Source organism: Cordyceps militaris (assembly GCF_000225605.1).
Source record: "Cordyceps militaris CM01 unplaced genomic scaffold CCM_S00001, whole genome shotgun sequence".
Classification (NCBI taxonomy): Eukaryota; Fungi; Ascomycota; class Sordariomycetes; order Hypocreales; family Cordycipitaceae; genus Cordyceps; species Cordyceps militaris.
Window position 1 is genome coordinate 4322665 of NW_006271969.1, and position 14544 is coordinate 4337208.

The 14544-nt window shown below is 57.2% G+C and overlaps 5 protein-coding genes across 5 annotated transcripts in view; 3 read left to right on the forward strand and 2 right to left on the reverse strand.

Moving 5' to 3' along the window:
• The window catches only part of CCM_01338 (tRNA m(1)G methyltransferase domain containing protein), a gene marked incomplete at both ends in the record, with an annotated part of 1295 nt that extends 690 nt beyond the window's left edge, over positions 1 to 605 (reverse strand). The window contains one exon of the mRNA XM_006666494.1: positions 49 to 605. Within this exon, the coding sequence (XP_006666557.1) occupies positions 49 to 605 (557 nt within the window). The remainder of the gene's footprint in view (positions 1 to 48) is intronic.
• A 454-nt stretch (positions 606 to 1059) lies between these two features.
• On the forward strand, positions 1060 to 1959 carry CCM_01339 (NADH-ubiquinone oxidoreductase 213 kDa subunit; the record flags this gene model as incomplete). The annotated part of the gene is made up of 4 exons (XM_006666495.1): positions 1060 to 1270; positions 1315 to 1536; positions 1576 to 1803; positions 1856 to 1959. The coding sequence occupies 4 exons, from the start codon at positions 1060 to 1062 to the stop codon at positions 1957 to 1959; spliced, it is 765 nt and encodes a 254-aa protein (XP_006666558.1).
• Positions 1960 to 2594: 635 nt separating this feature from the next.
• CCM_01340 (DNA mismatch repair protein MSH2) lies at positions 2595 to 5483 on the reverse strand (the record flags this gene model as incomplete). Its single annotated transcript, XM_006666496.1, has 3 exons — positions 2595 to 5228; positions 5278 to 5412; positions 5460 to 5483. 3 exons carry the CDS (start codon positions 5481 to 5483, stop codon positions 2595 to 2597), a joined length of 2793 nt encoding a protein of 930 aa, XP_006666559.1.
• Positions 5484 to 7089: 1606 nt separating this feature from the next.
• CCM_01341 (Zinc/iron permease) lies at positions 7090 to 8817 on the forward strand (the record flags this gene model as incomplete). The annotated part of the gene is made up of 5 exons (XM_006666497.1): positions 7090 to 7403; positions 7465 to 7599; positions 7650 to 7881; positions 7953 to 8205; positions 8264 to 8817. The coding sequence occupies 5 exons, from the start codon at positions 7090 to 7092 to the stop codon at positions 8815 to 8817; spliced, it is 1488 nt and encodes a 495-aa protein (XP_006666560.1).
• Positions 8818 to 9687: 870 nt separating this feature from the next.
• Positions 9688 to 10745, forward strand: CCM_01342 (uncharacterized protein; the record flags this gene model as incomplete). Its single annotated transcript, XM_006666498.1, has 2 exons — positions 9688 to 10209; positions 10263 to 10745. 2 exons carry the CDS (start codon positions 9688 to 9690, stop codon positions 10743 to 10745), a joined length of 1005 nt encoding a protein of 334 aa, XP_006666561.1.
• Between the last annotated feature and the right edge of the window lie 3799 nt (positions 10746 to 14544).

A 14544-nucleotide genomic window follows, 5' to 3' on the forward strand; every position in this document is an offset into this window, starting at 1 on the left:
GCGACGGTGGTGTGGGCGGCCATTTGCGCGCGCGCGGCGGCGGCGCACGCCACAAAGTCGCCCTCAAACACGGACGCGCCCTTCCAGCTGTTCTGCTGCGCCTGCAGCACGTCGTTGAAGCGCGCGGCGAGCTTGCCGCCGAAGCCGGCGACCCAGAGGTGCGCGCAGTACTTGGCGCCGCGGTTGTCCGAGTACGCGCGCGTGACCTGGCTCGAGAGCGAGATGCGCTCCTTGTCCGTCATGTACGCCTCAAAGTCGCAGTCGAGGACGATGCTGAGCGGCACGAGCGTGGCCGCGTGCTTGTCGCGCCCGTACACGACGCGCGGGTCGGCGCCGCCGGCGACGAGCGCCGCGCGCTCAGAGCGCACGCGCTGCTTGTGCGTCTGCCGCTTCTCCCGCCGCTTCAGCCGCCGGTCCTCGCGGCCGTCCTCCCACTGCTGCTGCTTGCGTAGCCGCTTCTGCGCGTTCTTGGACAGCGGCGTGGGCTGCTGCAGGTGGCTGGCTTCCCCCTCGGGGCAGGGGGCGGTCTGCTCCGCCGCTGCTTGCGAGGGAGTGGCGGTGGCGGGAGGCTCGGGAGCTGCGACTGATTGTTCGCTGGAGGTCATTGTGTGAAAAGGTCGACTTATAAGTACAGCGTGATGAGAGACGAGAGGTGAGCCGGTTCTCACGGCCTGGAAGGTGTATGTTGGCAGAGAAGGGCCAATTCGTCGTGTGAGAGCTGAAATGGAAGAAAGTCCCAGAAAAAGTGTATCCTTGAATGTCATGTAAGCGTAATGTTGATTAAACTCAGACTCGTTCTTGTCGACGTTGAAAAAACCATGGAAAAAGGCCACCAACTTTTTCCAGTTACACTGAAGCAGGCGGGTCAAACCTCAAAGTAGGTACCTTTGTACCTATTTTCCCCACAAATTACCACGATCCACAGTCGGCCAATCATAGCTCGCAAAATGATAATAAATCACGTGATGACTACGGAGTGCTCCATCTCTCACCAGAAGAAAACAGCTCCCCCGTGGCTTCAAGACTAGTTACCCTTCAGCAACATTGCCCCCGACACACATGGCTAGCCACGAGGACCACGGCCATCAGGCCGCCGCCGGGGCGGACAATGTCTACCAAGCTCACGACGTGCTCGACGAGACGGCCAAGACGGCCGTCGTCGGTCTCGGGGCGGGTTTCTTCATGGCGGCGGTGCAAAACGCCTTGTCGAAGCGTAATGTTGGTGCCTTTGGCGTATTCAGCCGGGGCGCTCCCATCATTGGACTGGCCGGTATGCATTAAGATCTCCCCAGATGAGCCAATTGGACGATGAAGGCGACGCTACGCGTAAAAGCCTCTTGGTAAACTCGCCGTCGGCAATTCAAGATGTCCGGCTACGCTTGGATTTGGGTGCTAACTTTTGTGTGTGTCGTATAGCTGCCTCGCCTGCCGCCTACACATTTGTCTCCCGCACAGTGATGAACCTCCGCGAAAAGGACGACGCTTTTGCCGCCGCCCTCGGTGGCTTCGCCGCCGGTGCTGTCATCGGTCTTCCCAGTGAGTAGCTCTGCGGACACCTTATGATTTCCCAATGAGGAACAAAAGAAGAAGGAAAGAAGCTGACATGTCTTGTAGCCAAACGCATGCCCATGGTCTTTGCCCTCGGTGGCCTCGTGGGCGGTGTTCAGGGCGCGTTCAAGCTGCTCGGCGGGCGCCTAGACAGCTTCAAGGAGGAGGGTGACGAGTTTGCGCGCAAAGAGACGATCCGCCGGACAACACGTGTGCCCGTCGAGCAGACCATCTCCGAGATTGGCGAGGGACGAGGTATGTCTCGACGACCGCACACCACTATGATGTAGCTGCTAACGACGTACAGGCATCAAGCCTCCAGGCTACGAAGACCGCCGGAGAGAGCGAATCCAGGAAAAGTACGGCTTCGAGATCAACCCCGTCAAGGCGACTGTCGAGGGCAGCCAATAAACCTTGGCGGCCTCTCGTGCACACTTCTTGAGTGAGACGAGACCCGACCCCGCCGGGGTTATGGTGGTGGTGAAATAACATGTACATAACCTCTTCTATGGCTGAGAAGAGATGCTACACTAGAGAATTTGGGATTTTTTTTTGGGTTCTTTCTGTCCTTGCTGAAGTGCTGCGTGCAGCGTCTTGCCGAGGCCACCAAAGGTACGCCCCCTTCTCACAACCCCTTTTTCACACTACCCGTTTCTATGATGATACGTTGAGGCTGTTTATGATCCTCTGATTACATCAACTCACCATCTATCTACATTGTTTTTCACTGAGAAACATATCCTTCCGCCATACATGTACCTGCTAAAGGGAAACGCACACCGCTAACAAGGACCTCGACAGATCTCAGCAAACGTTGATAAACTGAGGTGGACGAGCAAAGTGTTCTCGCCTTCAAAGACAGCCTGGCGTACATACCGCCGCATGTTTATTTATTTGTTATATACTCTTTATATTATCAGCGCCATTTTGATATGACACCTCGTGTCTGTGCTGCGATTCATAAGCCTTGCGTAATATACAACCAAACAACGCCATTTCGCCCTAGAATAAAATCACGCTATGATGTATCAATGACCGGTTACAGCTTATAGCGCCTTGACGGACTGAAAGAAGGGGTTGGCCAGTAGTTTCTCGTCGTCGCCCACGAGCGCCTTGAGCCTGGCAACCTGCTCCTCCTTGCTGAGCCCGGCGTCATGGACCTCGGCGCGCCAGCGCACCAGCAGCGCCTTGAGCAAGGCGCTGCCCTCCTCGACATGCGCCTTGCTGTAGCTCAGCCCCCCGAGGTCCTCGTGCTTGGCGGTAAAGTCCTCGAGCTCGTCGGCCTTGCGCTTGGCCATGCGCACGACCTTGTCCGGGAAGCGCACCAGCTCGGCGACGTGAATGCCAAAGCTCTGATCGCAAATGCCGGGCTCGACCTTGTACAGCAGGGTGACCTCGCGCTTGGCACCGTCATCGCCATTCTTGCCGCCGTCGGCGCCGCCAATGTGCGCCGTGACGTGCAGGTTGGCCACGTTGGGGTGCTGATCGGCGAGCGCGGTGAGCTCGTGGAAGTGCGTGGCAAAGAGGGCAAAGCAGCGAATCTCCTTGACAATGTGCTCGGAAATCGCCCAGGCGAGGCCGAAGCCGTCATAGGTGGACGTGCCGCGGCCGAGCTCGTCAATGATGATGAGGGAGTCGGCCGTGGCCGACTTGAGAATGTTGGCCGTCTCGAGCATCTCGGCCATGAACGTGGACACGCCCTTGAGCTGGGAGTCGCTGGCGCCGACGCGGGCGAGGACAGCGTCAAAGATGGTGAGCTCGGCAGAGGTGCAGGGCACAAAGGAGCCGATTTGCGCGAGGAGCGCAATGGCGCCAATCTGCCGGATGTAGGTCGACTTGCCGCCCATGTTGGGCCCGGTGATGATGAGGAACGACGAGGCGTCGCGGGTGAGCGTGACGTCGTTTGTGATGAACTGGACGTCGTCCTGCAGCTCAAGGCAGGGGTGGCGCGCACCGACAAGCCGCGTCTGGCCTTGGCCGCCGGGCGGGTGCATGGTCGGGCGGACATAGACCTCGGGGGCGTGGACGGCGCAGTGCGCGAGCGAAACGATGACGTCGAGGTGCGCGAGGACGCCGGCGAGGCGCTCGAGCACGGGGCAGTACGAGGCGGCGACCTGCACCACCTCGTGCACGAGGCCGCTCTGCGTGCGGTTGTAGTTTTGCGACAGCTGGTCGTGCTCGCGGCGGTACGCCTGCAGCTTCTTGGTGGTAAAGTAGACGCCGTTCTTCTGCGTCGAGCACTCCTGGTACTGGGCCCTGTTGCGGATGCAGCTGGCTTCTTGTCGCGTCAACCGCATGCACACACCGTGAACTTTGTGGCTTGTCTCGAGGAAGATCTTCTTGTCCGCCTCCTGACCGAGGTCGGCGGCGGCTTCCTGGAACTCGGCGCGGATGTTGCGGTCGAGCGCGTCGAGCTTCTTGCGGATGATGCGCAGGCCGGCGTCGTAGTCGGGCTTGATAATGTACTCGTGGCGGTCGAGCGCGTCGAGGTCCACCGTCTGCTCCACCATGTCCTGCAGCCGGCCGAGGCTGTCGGACAGGTCGCGGAGCTTGCTCGTGTAGGCCGCGTCGAGGGGGTCGCGGTACGCCTCGTCCATGACGCCTTCTAGTGTACCGAGGAAGCCAGGCAGGCGGATGATGACCTGGTACGCGCGGACGACGTCTTCGAGGTCGGCCTTGTTGCGCTGGAAGCGCTTAGAGAGCCGGTACAGGTCGGGGACGGAGCGCAGGTGTGTTTCTTGCATCGTCTGGCGGAGCTCCGTGTCGGTGACAAACGCCTCGACGAGCTGCTGGCGCTTCTCAATCTCGTCCTTGCTCATCAGCGGCTGCTTGAGCCACTGCGCCAGCAAGCGGCTGCCGACGGGCGTCTTGCAGTGGTTTAGCACGCCATAGATGCTCATCGTCTTGGCGCCGTCGCGGGGGCCGGGCATCAAGTTCAGCGCCTTGAGCGCGGCGGCGTCGAGCTTCATAAACTGGGCGAGGTCGTGCTGGTAGAGCTGGTACTGGCCAAAGTTGGAGGGGTCCTGGAGGATGCTGAGGTACTTGATGAGCGACGCGGCCGAACCCATGGCGAGCTTGAGGTCCGTCTGGGGGAGCAAAGCGGTGGCCGTCTCGTCCTTGAGCAGGCGCGCCAGGTCCTGGTCAATGTCGCGGATGCCAAAATCGGCGGCGGGCCGCTCCGCAATGGCGACGCCACAGCTGTCCAGGATTTGGCGGAGCTTGGCCAGCTCGGGGTCCTTGTCCTTTTCTGACTTGTCCTGGGGCAGGAGGCACTCGCGGACGCCGAGCTGGATGAGGAGGGCCTCGAAGTTGGAGTAAAGGTCGTTGTCAAGGAACTCGCTGACGCCGAGCTCGCGCACCGAAGCATCGGCGAAGCAGACGCCGACGGCGCGTGCCTCGGAGGCGCGGGTGGAAATTTTGACGGACATAATCATGGGCGCCGACTCGAATTGGCCACCGAGGTCGTCCTCGACGTCCTGTAGGTTGCCGGGGGAGGCCTGCTTGGCGCAGCGCCAGTTCATGCGGCCGTTGGGGCTCTGCCAGATCTCGACGCGCCGGCCGAGCTTGAAGAGCGCCTCGCGCAGGAACTGCCGGAAGACGGTGACGGTCATGGTGACGGAGGGCAGGCCGGTGTGGTCGTTGCGGCCGAGCTGGCGGACGACCGAGGTGGTTTTGTAGACCTGGGTGTGTTAGAGGGGGGTAGAGGTGTGCTGATGGATAGTGGCGTACTGTGTTGGCAATGTAGTTGGCATCGTCGCCATGGGAGGTGTACCAGTCGCCTCGGTCAAAGATGCGGACGGTGTCATCGTTGGGGGCGGGGAGCGACTTAAAGAAGCGGATGAAGCTGCCCTCGTCGTCGAGCTTCTGCTGTTAGTGTGGGATGGGCATTGTGTCAAACGTGTTGAAATTACCTTGAGTTCCGGACGGGACGCCATTGCAGGAAAAGACTCTGCGGAGAGGGTGCAGAGGATGCTGAAGGACGGTTCCTGAGATGGGTTTCGTGGCTGGTTGATAGGTGCTGGAGCTGGCCCTTTAGCTGGGTGCGCGTCAGGGTCCTGGGCGACGCGTTTTTGGCCAGACGAAATAAAGTGGCGACGCGAAAGAGGCACGACAAACGACCAGGTTTTACTGTATTTTTACGCTGTAAATTATCGGTACTCCGTGCACACGAGGAAAAGAAGAAGAGGAAAATTAAAATCATGGGAGCAGAGTTGCAGAGAATATCAAGACTGGGAATTTGGCAAAGATGGAGATGGTGACGACTATGGTAAGTGAAATATCGACGAATTACCTCATGCCATCTGTTTGTGGCCTTGTCTGTGAATGAAGATGAGGATGCGCTTACCAGTACTCATCTACCTGTACCTAGGTACTCGATTGCATTTGGCTTGGAGGAAAACCGCCAAATTATTATTCATGTCACACGTGGCCTTGAATAGCCTCCAGCCTAACAAAGCCGGCTCGCCCTACGACAGCCGCCGCGGCTCACCCTAGCCAACACATGACACTTGCTCGCTGTGTTCGCCTCCCCTACTTTTCCGCATGATGAGAAGTACTTGAGACGGACCTCATTCACCGGGGGGATACCAGAGGCAGCCTGCTGTGATACAGTGCCCGGCAGCCGGCGGTCGGCCACCCTGATAGTAATGTGGCCATCTCCCACCGCCCGGCTACCCATACCTAGCCGGGCCATTATTCAGCCCTCCACACACCTTGTCAGCCTTCGGTGATGGTGGCACACTTACTACTTGGTATGGGACCGCTTATATCCAGCTCCTTCTTGGCGCGGTTCGCTTGTGTGGTTGGCGTGAAGGCTACCAAGCGAGGTTCGAGGACACAATCGCCAGAGGCCAAGACATGGAGATGAACTCGACCACGGACACGACCCCGGCAGACGATCTCCGTCCCTTTTTTCTAACCTGTTTGACGAGAAAGAAACATGGCCAACAGAGAAGGGGCCGCGGATACGTGCAGAGAAGCCCGCCGTCTGGATAGGTCCTTCTTGGCAAAAGACCATCAAGGTGCACACCTCCAGCCCATGAATGCGAGCCCGTACAACTCCCTACACAAACTACGAACCATCTTGTCCATCAGGGTCATCCATCAATCCACTCGAGAAAATTATTCTTAAAATGCCAAGCCATCCGGATCCTTTTTTTACGTGCAGAGCATGGAAGCTAGGTTGTTGTGTGCAATGACTGGCAGAACTGGGAGGGTCCTACCCAGCTTGATCAGGGCCAAACGACAACAAATGCTGCAACCACCCGTCACCCTCACTCTCTTCTGATATCATCTGTATGTATATTGAAAGGACCCATGCTTGTGGCGTCGTGCTAGTGTCTGCATTGTTCCCAGCCCGTCGAGGGCCGACAACTTTGAAAGGAAGCTTATTTCCTCCCGCCACTGACGCTACATTTTTTTCCTTCGTGTCCCTGCCACGGTTTTTTTTTTCTGGCTTAAAAGAGTTTCCCACGCCGCACTTTTTTTTTCTTATTTTTTTCAGCTCTTCACCATTTCTAGTGAAGCGTTGGGCCAACAATCATGATTGGAAAAGTATTCACAGCAGCCGTCTTGTGGGCGACGGCGGCCTCTGCCGCATTCCATCCCATGCGCACGCCGGCTCCGAACCCAGCTGCGGCGGCCGCGACCACACCAACAATCACAGCCGTCACTGACTGTCATTTGCACGGCGCCTCAGAGCTGTATGTCATCTCTCGAGTTTATGGAAAACAAGTACTGATGCCGTCTAGGTACTGCGTGAATGGCGCCACAGAATATCTCATGCAAACAACGCCTACACAAACCACCAACCTACCAGCCAGCTTCACAGGATGCCATGCCCACGGAGCAGATCTGTAAGACTCGGGAGGTCTTCCCCTCGTTCGCGAACCGCGCCAACTAACACAAACACTCCAGGTACTGCTTCGGGCCTGGCGGCGAGGACATCTTCGCCAAGGCTGAGGGCGGCGGCGCTGAGCAGCCCGCCGGAGACAAGGACCATACTGACGAGTCCGGCGGCAACGTCCACTGCCACTCCCACGCCGGTGTCGAGTACGTGTCCCATGCATATCTGTTCCTAAACCTGTCGCTAACCTGCCCAGACACTGTGTCGGCGAGGGCGAGGGAGAGACGGCGCCCCAGTGCGACGCCCCAAAGCGCGACTACAACATTGGTCTGCGCGTCGGTCTCCTCTTCGCCATCATGGCCACGAGCGCGCTGGGCGTCTTTGGTCCGCTGTTTTTGCAGCGCGCCATGGGCAGGCACATGACGCTCCTCTTCACCTTTCTCAAGCAGTTTGGCACGGGCATTGTCATTTCCACCGCCTTTGTCCACGTACGTCCCGTCCCGTGCAGTGAACTGCAGCGAACCGATTCTATATTGCCATGGTGGCTAATCAGACGCAGTTGTATACGCACGCCTCGCTCATGTTCAACAATAAGTGTCTCGGTGATTTGGGCTACGAGTCTGTGACGTCGGCGATTGTTATGGCCGGTCTGTTCCTCTCGTTTATCGTCGAGTACATTGGCCACCGCATCGTCCTGTCCAAGGAAAAGGCCGTGGCGGCGCTCTCGATGGAGGAAAAGTCTCAGTCCATCTTTTCCGCCGAAGTAGTCACTATTCTTGTCTTGGAGGCTGGTATTCTCTTCCACTCTCTTTGTAAGAATGCCTTGGCTCTCAGAAGTACTTTGGCGCTGCTCACTAACACGTCTGGCAGTGATCGGTCTCACCCTTGTTGTCGCGGCCGATCAGTACTTCATCACACTCTTCGTCGTCATTCTATTCCATCAGATCTTTGAGGGTCTCGCTCTCGGCACCCGTATCGCCACCATTGGCACGACCCGCGACCTGCACAGTCATAACGGAAACGCCGCGGATGGCAACAACAGCCCGTCCAACGTCGGGCCCGCAACATCGCACACGGCCCTGCTCCCGCACCAGACGACCGGTCTGTCCCTGCGTAAAAAGATGGGACTGGCCTCGCTCTTTGCGTTTGTCACGCCGCTCGGCATGGCCATTGGTATCGGCGTGCTCAAGACGTTCAACGGCAACGACCCCTCGACCATCATCGCCATTGGTACCCTCGACGCCCTGTCGGCCGGCATTCTCATCTGGGTCGGTGTCGTAGAGATGTGGGCGGGCGACTGGATGGTGGGCTCGCATGGGGCCAAGGCGGAGCTGTCAGACGCGAATGCGCTCACGGTGGGCATCGCCGGCTTCGGCTTGGTTGGCGGACTGGTGGTGATGAGTGTGCTGGGCAAGTGGGCGTAAACAGGCGCCGGCCGTTGGTTGATTGCAGTCATTGTGAAGCTGCGATCCCGTTGCATGCAGTGTAGCAAACGATACCAATATGAAATGAAGGATATTGACTGCAGACTGTTTGCTCGGATGTGGCAGCCAGGTGCTAACTGTAGCTGCCATTGTAGTTGGGCCAGTCGTCTTCCCGTCCAATTACGGGGTGTTGTGGGAAGGTAAGGGAGAAAGCTGTATAAAGGATGCTAATGAAAGGACGATGAAGAAGAAGAGACGCAATGGATGAGTTGGTGAAAGTTCCAACACCGGCAGCCTTTTTTGACGCCATTTCTGGTGGTACCAGTCGGTGTCTTATTTCCTCCTTTTTTTGTCCCTTTTCAGCCTTGAGAAGCGACAACTCGGAGAGAAGCCAGAGAAGCCTCGTTCTCCTTTTCTGCCGCCATTCTCTATTTTCTGGCAGCCGGAATCCTTTGATGGCGGGTAGCCATGTTGCACAGGCGGCCTTGGGAGGGCGTGCTTTTCCTTGACCACCCCCCCACAGCAGCATAAGTCTGGCTGCTCAAAGCACACCTGAATTTGACCATGTCTGCAGCCAGCCGTCTATGGCCGCCCCCGCGCATACTGCATCTACACCCACCCCTCCAGCGGCTAGGCACCGACTGTTGAACAGGATTCAGTATAAAATGGTTGTGTTCTGCCGACTTTCTTTACCCTCTTCTCCCCTCTATAAGCACTGGCTTTCATTCATATACTCTGCAAGCCAGCCTTTGATCATCTCCCATATCAGCAAGGCCTGCTGCCCTGTCGTTTTGCGAGGTCACTGGCGCACAATACCACCAACATCAAATTTACAACCAAGCCTACCCCTTAGAATCCGTCGATAAAACAATGTCCAACCCCTCAACAACTACGGCGCCCCTCGCCGCCGCGCCTCTTTCTCCTCCTCCTTTGTGGCTGGAGCGGGCGCTCACGCAGTCTGCCGACCTGGAAAATACAATCAACGCCGCCAAGGAAGGAGCGAACCTGCCCTCCGATCGCGACGTGACGCGAGTCCGGCGCCGGCTTCGCCAACTGATCAAGAGCTTTGATGGCGTCCACGGGCATATCCGCCGCCACGGCAGGCAAGGTGCTGCTCTTGACGACAACGACGACAACGACGACGACCCCGACGACCCCGACGAGGCTGCCGAATCCGCGCAGCATGTGAGCGATGACGTGCATCCTCACACGACGGACCCTGCTGGTGCCGTCTCGCCGGCGCCTTCTTCTGCTACTGCTGACGGCGACACGGGGTCCGAGAGCCTCGCATCGCCGGTGCAGGCTGCTGCTGTAAGTGTGCTTCCTTGGCTGTTGTATTCTGGGACATTCATGGAGCAACACGGATGGACGGACAACAGAGACGCTATGAAAGTAGCCCATAGCTGTCCAGGCAAATCGCTAATACAAATCACACATATTTACAGAGCCCACCAGCCTCCCCCGCCGTGATGCCAGAGCCGACGCCGGCCCCTGCCGCCTGCCTCCCAGACATATACACCCTACCTAGGATGCCGCCAACGTCGACGCAACCGGTCCCGTCATCGCCAAGCGACGCCATCATCGAGCTCGTCCGACCCCAGTTCCCGCCCCAACTGGGCCACTCCCGATACGAGGCTGTGGTGCCGCCAACGAGCTTCCGCCGCGCTGCCCACGCCGCACTGCTGTCCAGCAGGTACCCGCCGCACATGAACCCGCGCAGCATTCCATGGGCGAGATGCACTATCGGCCGCGTGCCGCCTGTTCGGCCACCATGTCAGGGCTGGCCATGTCAGACGCTGCATGGGCCTCCGCCATTTCGTCCGCAGCAGCGCCCGCTGCATGGTTATTCGCCGCTGCCGCTGCCGCAGCTGCAGGTGTTTGTGACTCCACAGGCGTATGCGCAGAATCAGCGCTATTGGCGGATGTAGCGGCATCACGTAGCGTTGTTTAACTAGAGGAGCACTGTTGAGCAGGGTTGGATAGGAGTCGGTGATGGAACATGGAGTCTTACGCTCGGTGGAACCCGTACTGGACGAGGCTTGGTGTACATTCCAAACGCCTATATTGCAAGTTGATCGTCGTGGGAGGGAAGCTGACTACAACTGGTTACAAGGTACATAATGGAGGACGAACATGGTTGAGGTAGGAAGCGGAGATGGTCGACTTTTTAGTATCTCTTTGGTGCACTTTCATCAGCAAATGACCCGATTCGTTATGTCTTTGGATACCTAGTTATCAATTGTGATTCTAGATGTGCGTGTAGTCCAAGTCTAGAAAGGGCGCGCCATCATGTCTGGTGTCGTAGCATTACCAGTCGCCGCGAGTCGGCAAAATGACATCTTTCCTGTTGAGTGAAGCACCACCAGCAATATCAGTACTTTACAAATCATCATCTCAGCTGCATGCCGTGCTGGACATCCCATTTCTTTGCTCCGATACAAACTCATACCTCAGTCCTTGTAGTTAACCTGGCGCTGCCAGTACTCCTGAAACACCCGACACGCGCGTCCCTTGTCCTCCTTGCCCCTTGTGCTCCTCGCTTCGCGGCGGCACCTGGGGCAGCTGCCCTTGTCAAATTTGCGTCTGCCCGGGTGGTTTCGTACCACTTGGCGCGCGTCATGCTCCTCTGGAGACACCTGGCGGGCCATGTCCGTGCGGACAAAGTCGCCAAGGGCGGCATACATACGCCTCGAAGCGCCAGAGTGGCAGCAGGGCGGATTTATTGGTAAGCTTTCGACATTGTAGGCCGTCTAAAACATTTCAGCCGATGCGAGGATGCTAGGGTAATTATCAAGCGTAAGGGGGGGGGGAGAAAAGCAGGGTCGACTCTCAGTCACGACTGCAAATAGCTTCTCTATCCTCCGTCATTTCGCTTCAGTAGATCCGAGTACATAACAAGAATTAAGCTTACTGCGAAACTTTGTCTAGCCCTTGTAGTTATACTCCTTCTTCAAAGGAGTCACTAGAAAGTGCTCTGCATCCGCTGTACCAACGTCGAAACCATTTTGATGGCTTCTTGAAGAGGAAACCAGAATGAAGAAAATTCTGCATGCCACTGTTTTAAAGTGAAAAATTGTAGTACGCTGCAAAAATGGCGAGTTATTCCAGCGTTGGAAGAAGAGGAGGGAGGTAGTGGTGCCCAGTTCTGGCCATTGTGGGTTGCTGTCTACCGGCCGACACGTCTCGATGGAGTCGGTGGAAAGCGGCCTGGATCTTGGCGTTATGCAGCCTCACAGACAGAAATGATCATGGCTTGCCGGATCCGGTAGCGTAGACGCAAGAAATAACGGATGGCTTTGCAAGAAAGATGGTGGCGGGATGGATCCGAGCCGTGCAACCGGACTCCGGGGACAAGCCCAACTACGGAGTACACTCCAGTGTATGAGGGATCTACCAGCCGATTGGCAGCTACAAGCACGGAACAAGCAGGCGGATGCAACCTCCAGGCACCAGCATAGCGTATTCGAGCGGTCGGCTAAAAACTTGGCCCCAACCATGGCCAGGCTGGCGGCCTCTTTCGGGCTGCTGCATTAGCGTGGACTGTATGTGCTGGTGGGTTGGCCGCTGTTCCTGGCTTGGAGGGTTACCTTGGGGGCATGGGTGTGCCGTGGGATGGAAGAGGGACGTGAGAGGAAAGAGGAGGCGAGGGACGAAGCAAAGTCGAATAAGACGATATAGATATGTGTACGTACGCCAGGGCGGCCGAGGGAGAAAAGAGGAAAGAGACGAGGGGATGGCACGAGGACGAGGACGAGAACAAAGCGACTGTGAGAGATTTTCGAAGATGATGGAACGACGTAGACGCTCCCGTGATGGAAGAAATCGCAAGTGAAAAAGTCAACAGGCACGAGGAAGGGGGGGGGGGCTGCAGGGGAGATTGTATTTCAGTGTGGCTGTGAGGCGCGAGGTACAGACGCGAGCGCTATTCTAGTACAGACATAGAGTAAAAAATTGAAGAGCTCAAGTCTGCCTGTTGACTGCAAAGGCTTGGGGGCAGTGAGGGCGGCCAACGGAGGCCGTCCATCTGCTCTTTTCGGTGAAGAGTGTGATCAGATTGGACGCTTTTGATTCCAGGCAGCAGTGAATAAGTTTTCGCTCTCTACTCTCGGCCTACTTGACCCCTGGCAAGAGACGGGAACCTGCATCTGGTGGCGGTGCCCCGTGGACGAAGGAGGTGCTCGTGGACGGGTGGCAGGGGTAGGGTCTTGCATCTCCAACCAATCACCCAACCCTGCTAAACCGGTTAGCATACGTTATTTAGCACGGTATAACTGATAATTTGACACCGATTCTGGTCTTTTCCGGTCCTTGCGGTGGATTGACTTCAACCAGGCTGAGCGTAGCGAGCCTACAACGTCCGCCATAGAGAAAGCCATCATAGCATATCTCGTCCATTCCGTACCAACCACCACAACAACAAGAACGCTTTATTAGCACTTCTCTACACATCTTTAGTGTCAATCTTTGCTTGGGCCTGTTCAGAGCGGCATTTTTCCCCCAACGTCCTGATGAGCTCGCCTACATGCTGTGCCCGTAGGCGGGCTGTGTTGCAGCTTTTATCCGAGAAACTGCGTCCTAAATAGGCATAGCCAAGGGTACGAGTTGGATATTTGACGGGTTAATCGCAGCTACTGCTGCATAACAGCACCGACCAAGTCAACTTGGAGCGACAACTCATCAACTCAGTCCAAGGCAGCAGCGAAAAGACAACCGTCCAAGATGACTGACTGACGTACGCCCGTCAACGGAAAAGCACATAAACCGCTCAAATTCCCTTCCATTTCCCTCTTTTTCCTCCTCACCCACCATCATCATCCGGGCCTTTCCATCAAGTGCCTTTGCCGTCAAGTGCAGTTCCATCAAGTGCCTTGCCATCGGGTGTCTTTCTATCAACTGTTTTTCCCATCAAGTCCTTCCCCGTCAACGTACCAGTACGTCTCTTCTGAACAGCACGAGCTTGCTCTCGTGTTTTACTCCCAGCTCGACTAACCACCGTTTTATAGAAAAAGTAGCAACACACCCTCCACGAGAAAAACAGCCGCATTGCCAGCCATGGCAGGCAACGGCACCACTGACGACATGGCCAGGGAACTCGTATGGAAGCAGGGAGAAGCGCTCGCAGCGACCCTGCAAAAAGCCTTGGCCGATACTCCGTCGCCCGAATGGACAACCGAGTTGCGGCACCGCCGCTACGTCCAACTCAGGACACTGTGCGCGGTTCTCTTACCAACCCAACGCTGCATGGAGGCAATATACAACGAGTGCCGCACTTTGGAGCTCCATCTTAGCGCAGCCGCCACTCAACCTTACTCGCACCCAGGCAGCGCCGCCGCTCCAGACGGCGGCGCTGGCAACTACATCACACCGTTGAAACGGCGCGCTGAGGTACGTTTCTTCCGGGCTGCACCTCTCAAAGTTTCAGAGGGGGAAATGAAATGCAAAAACACTCCATGTAGAATGAACCCTCCGCTGATTTCCTTCTTCGTTTGTTTCTGTAGGAGCCAGCTTCTCCGCCGCAACGGGTGCCACCGGCGATCGACAGGGAACCAGGACCCACTCACCCGTCGTCCCACCCGTCTTCGTCGTCCGCCCCGGCCGGACACGGCCAAGGTTACCCGCCGCTCCCACCGCAGTCGTCCACCCCGGCCGGGCATGGCCAAGGTTACCCCGTCGTCCCACCCGTCTTCTTCGTCCGCCCCGGCCGGGCACGGCCAAGGTTACCCGCCG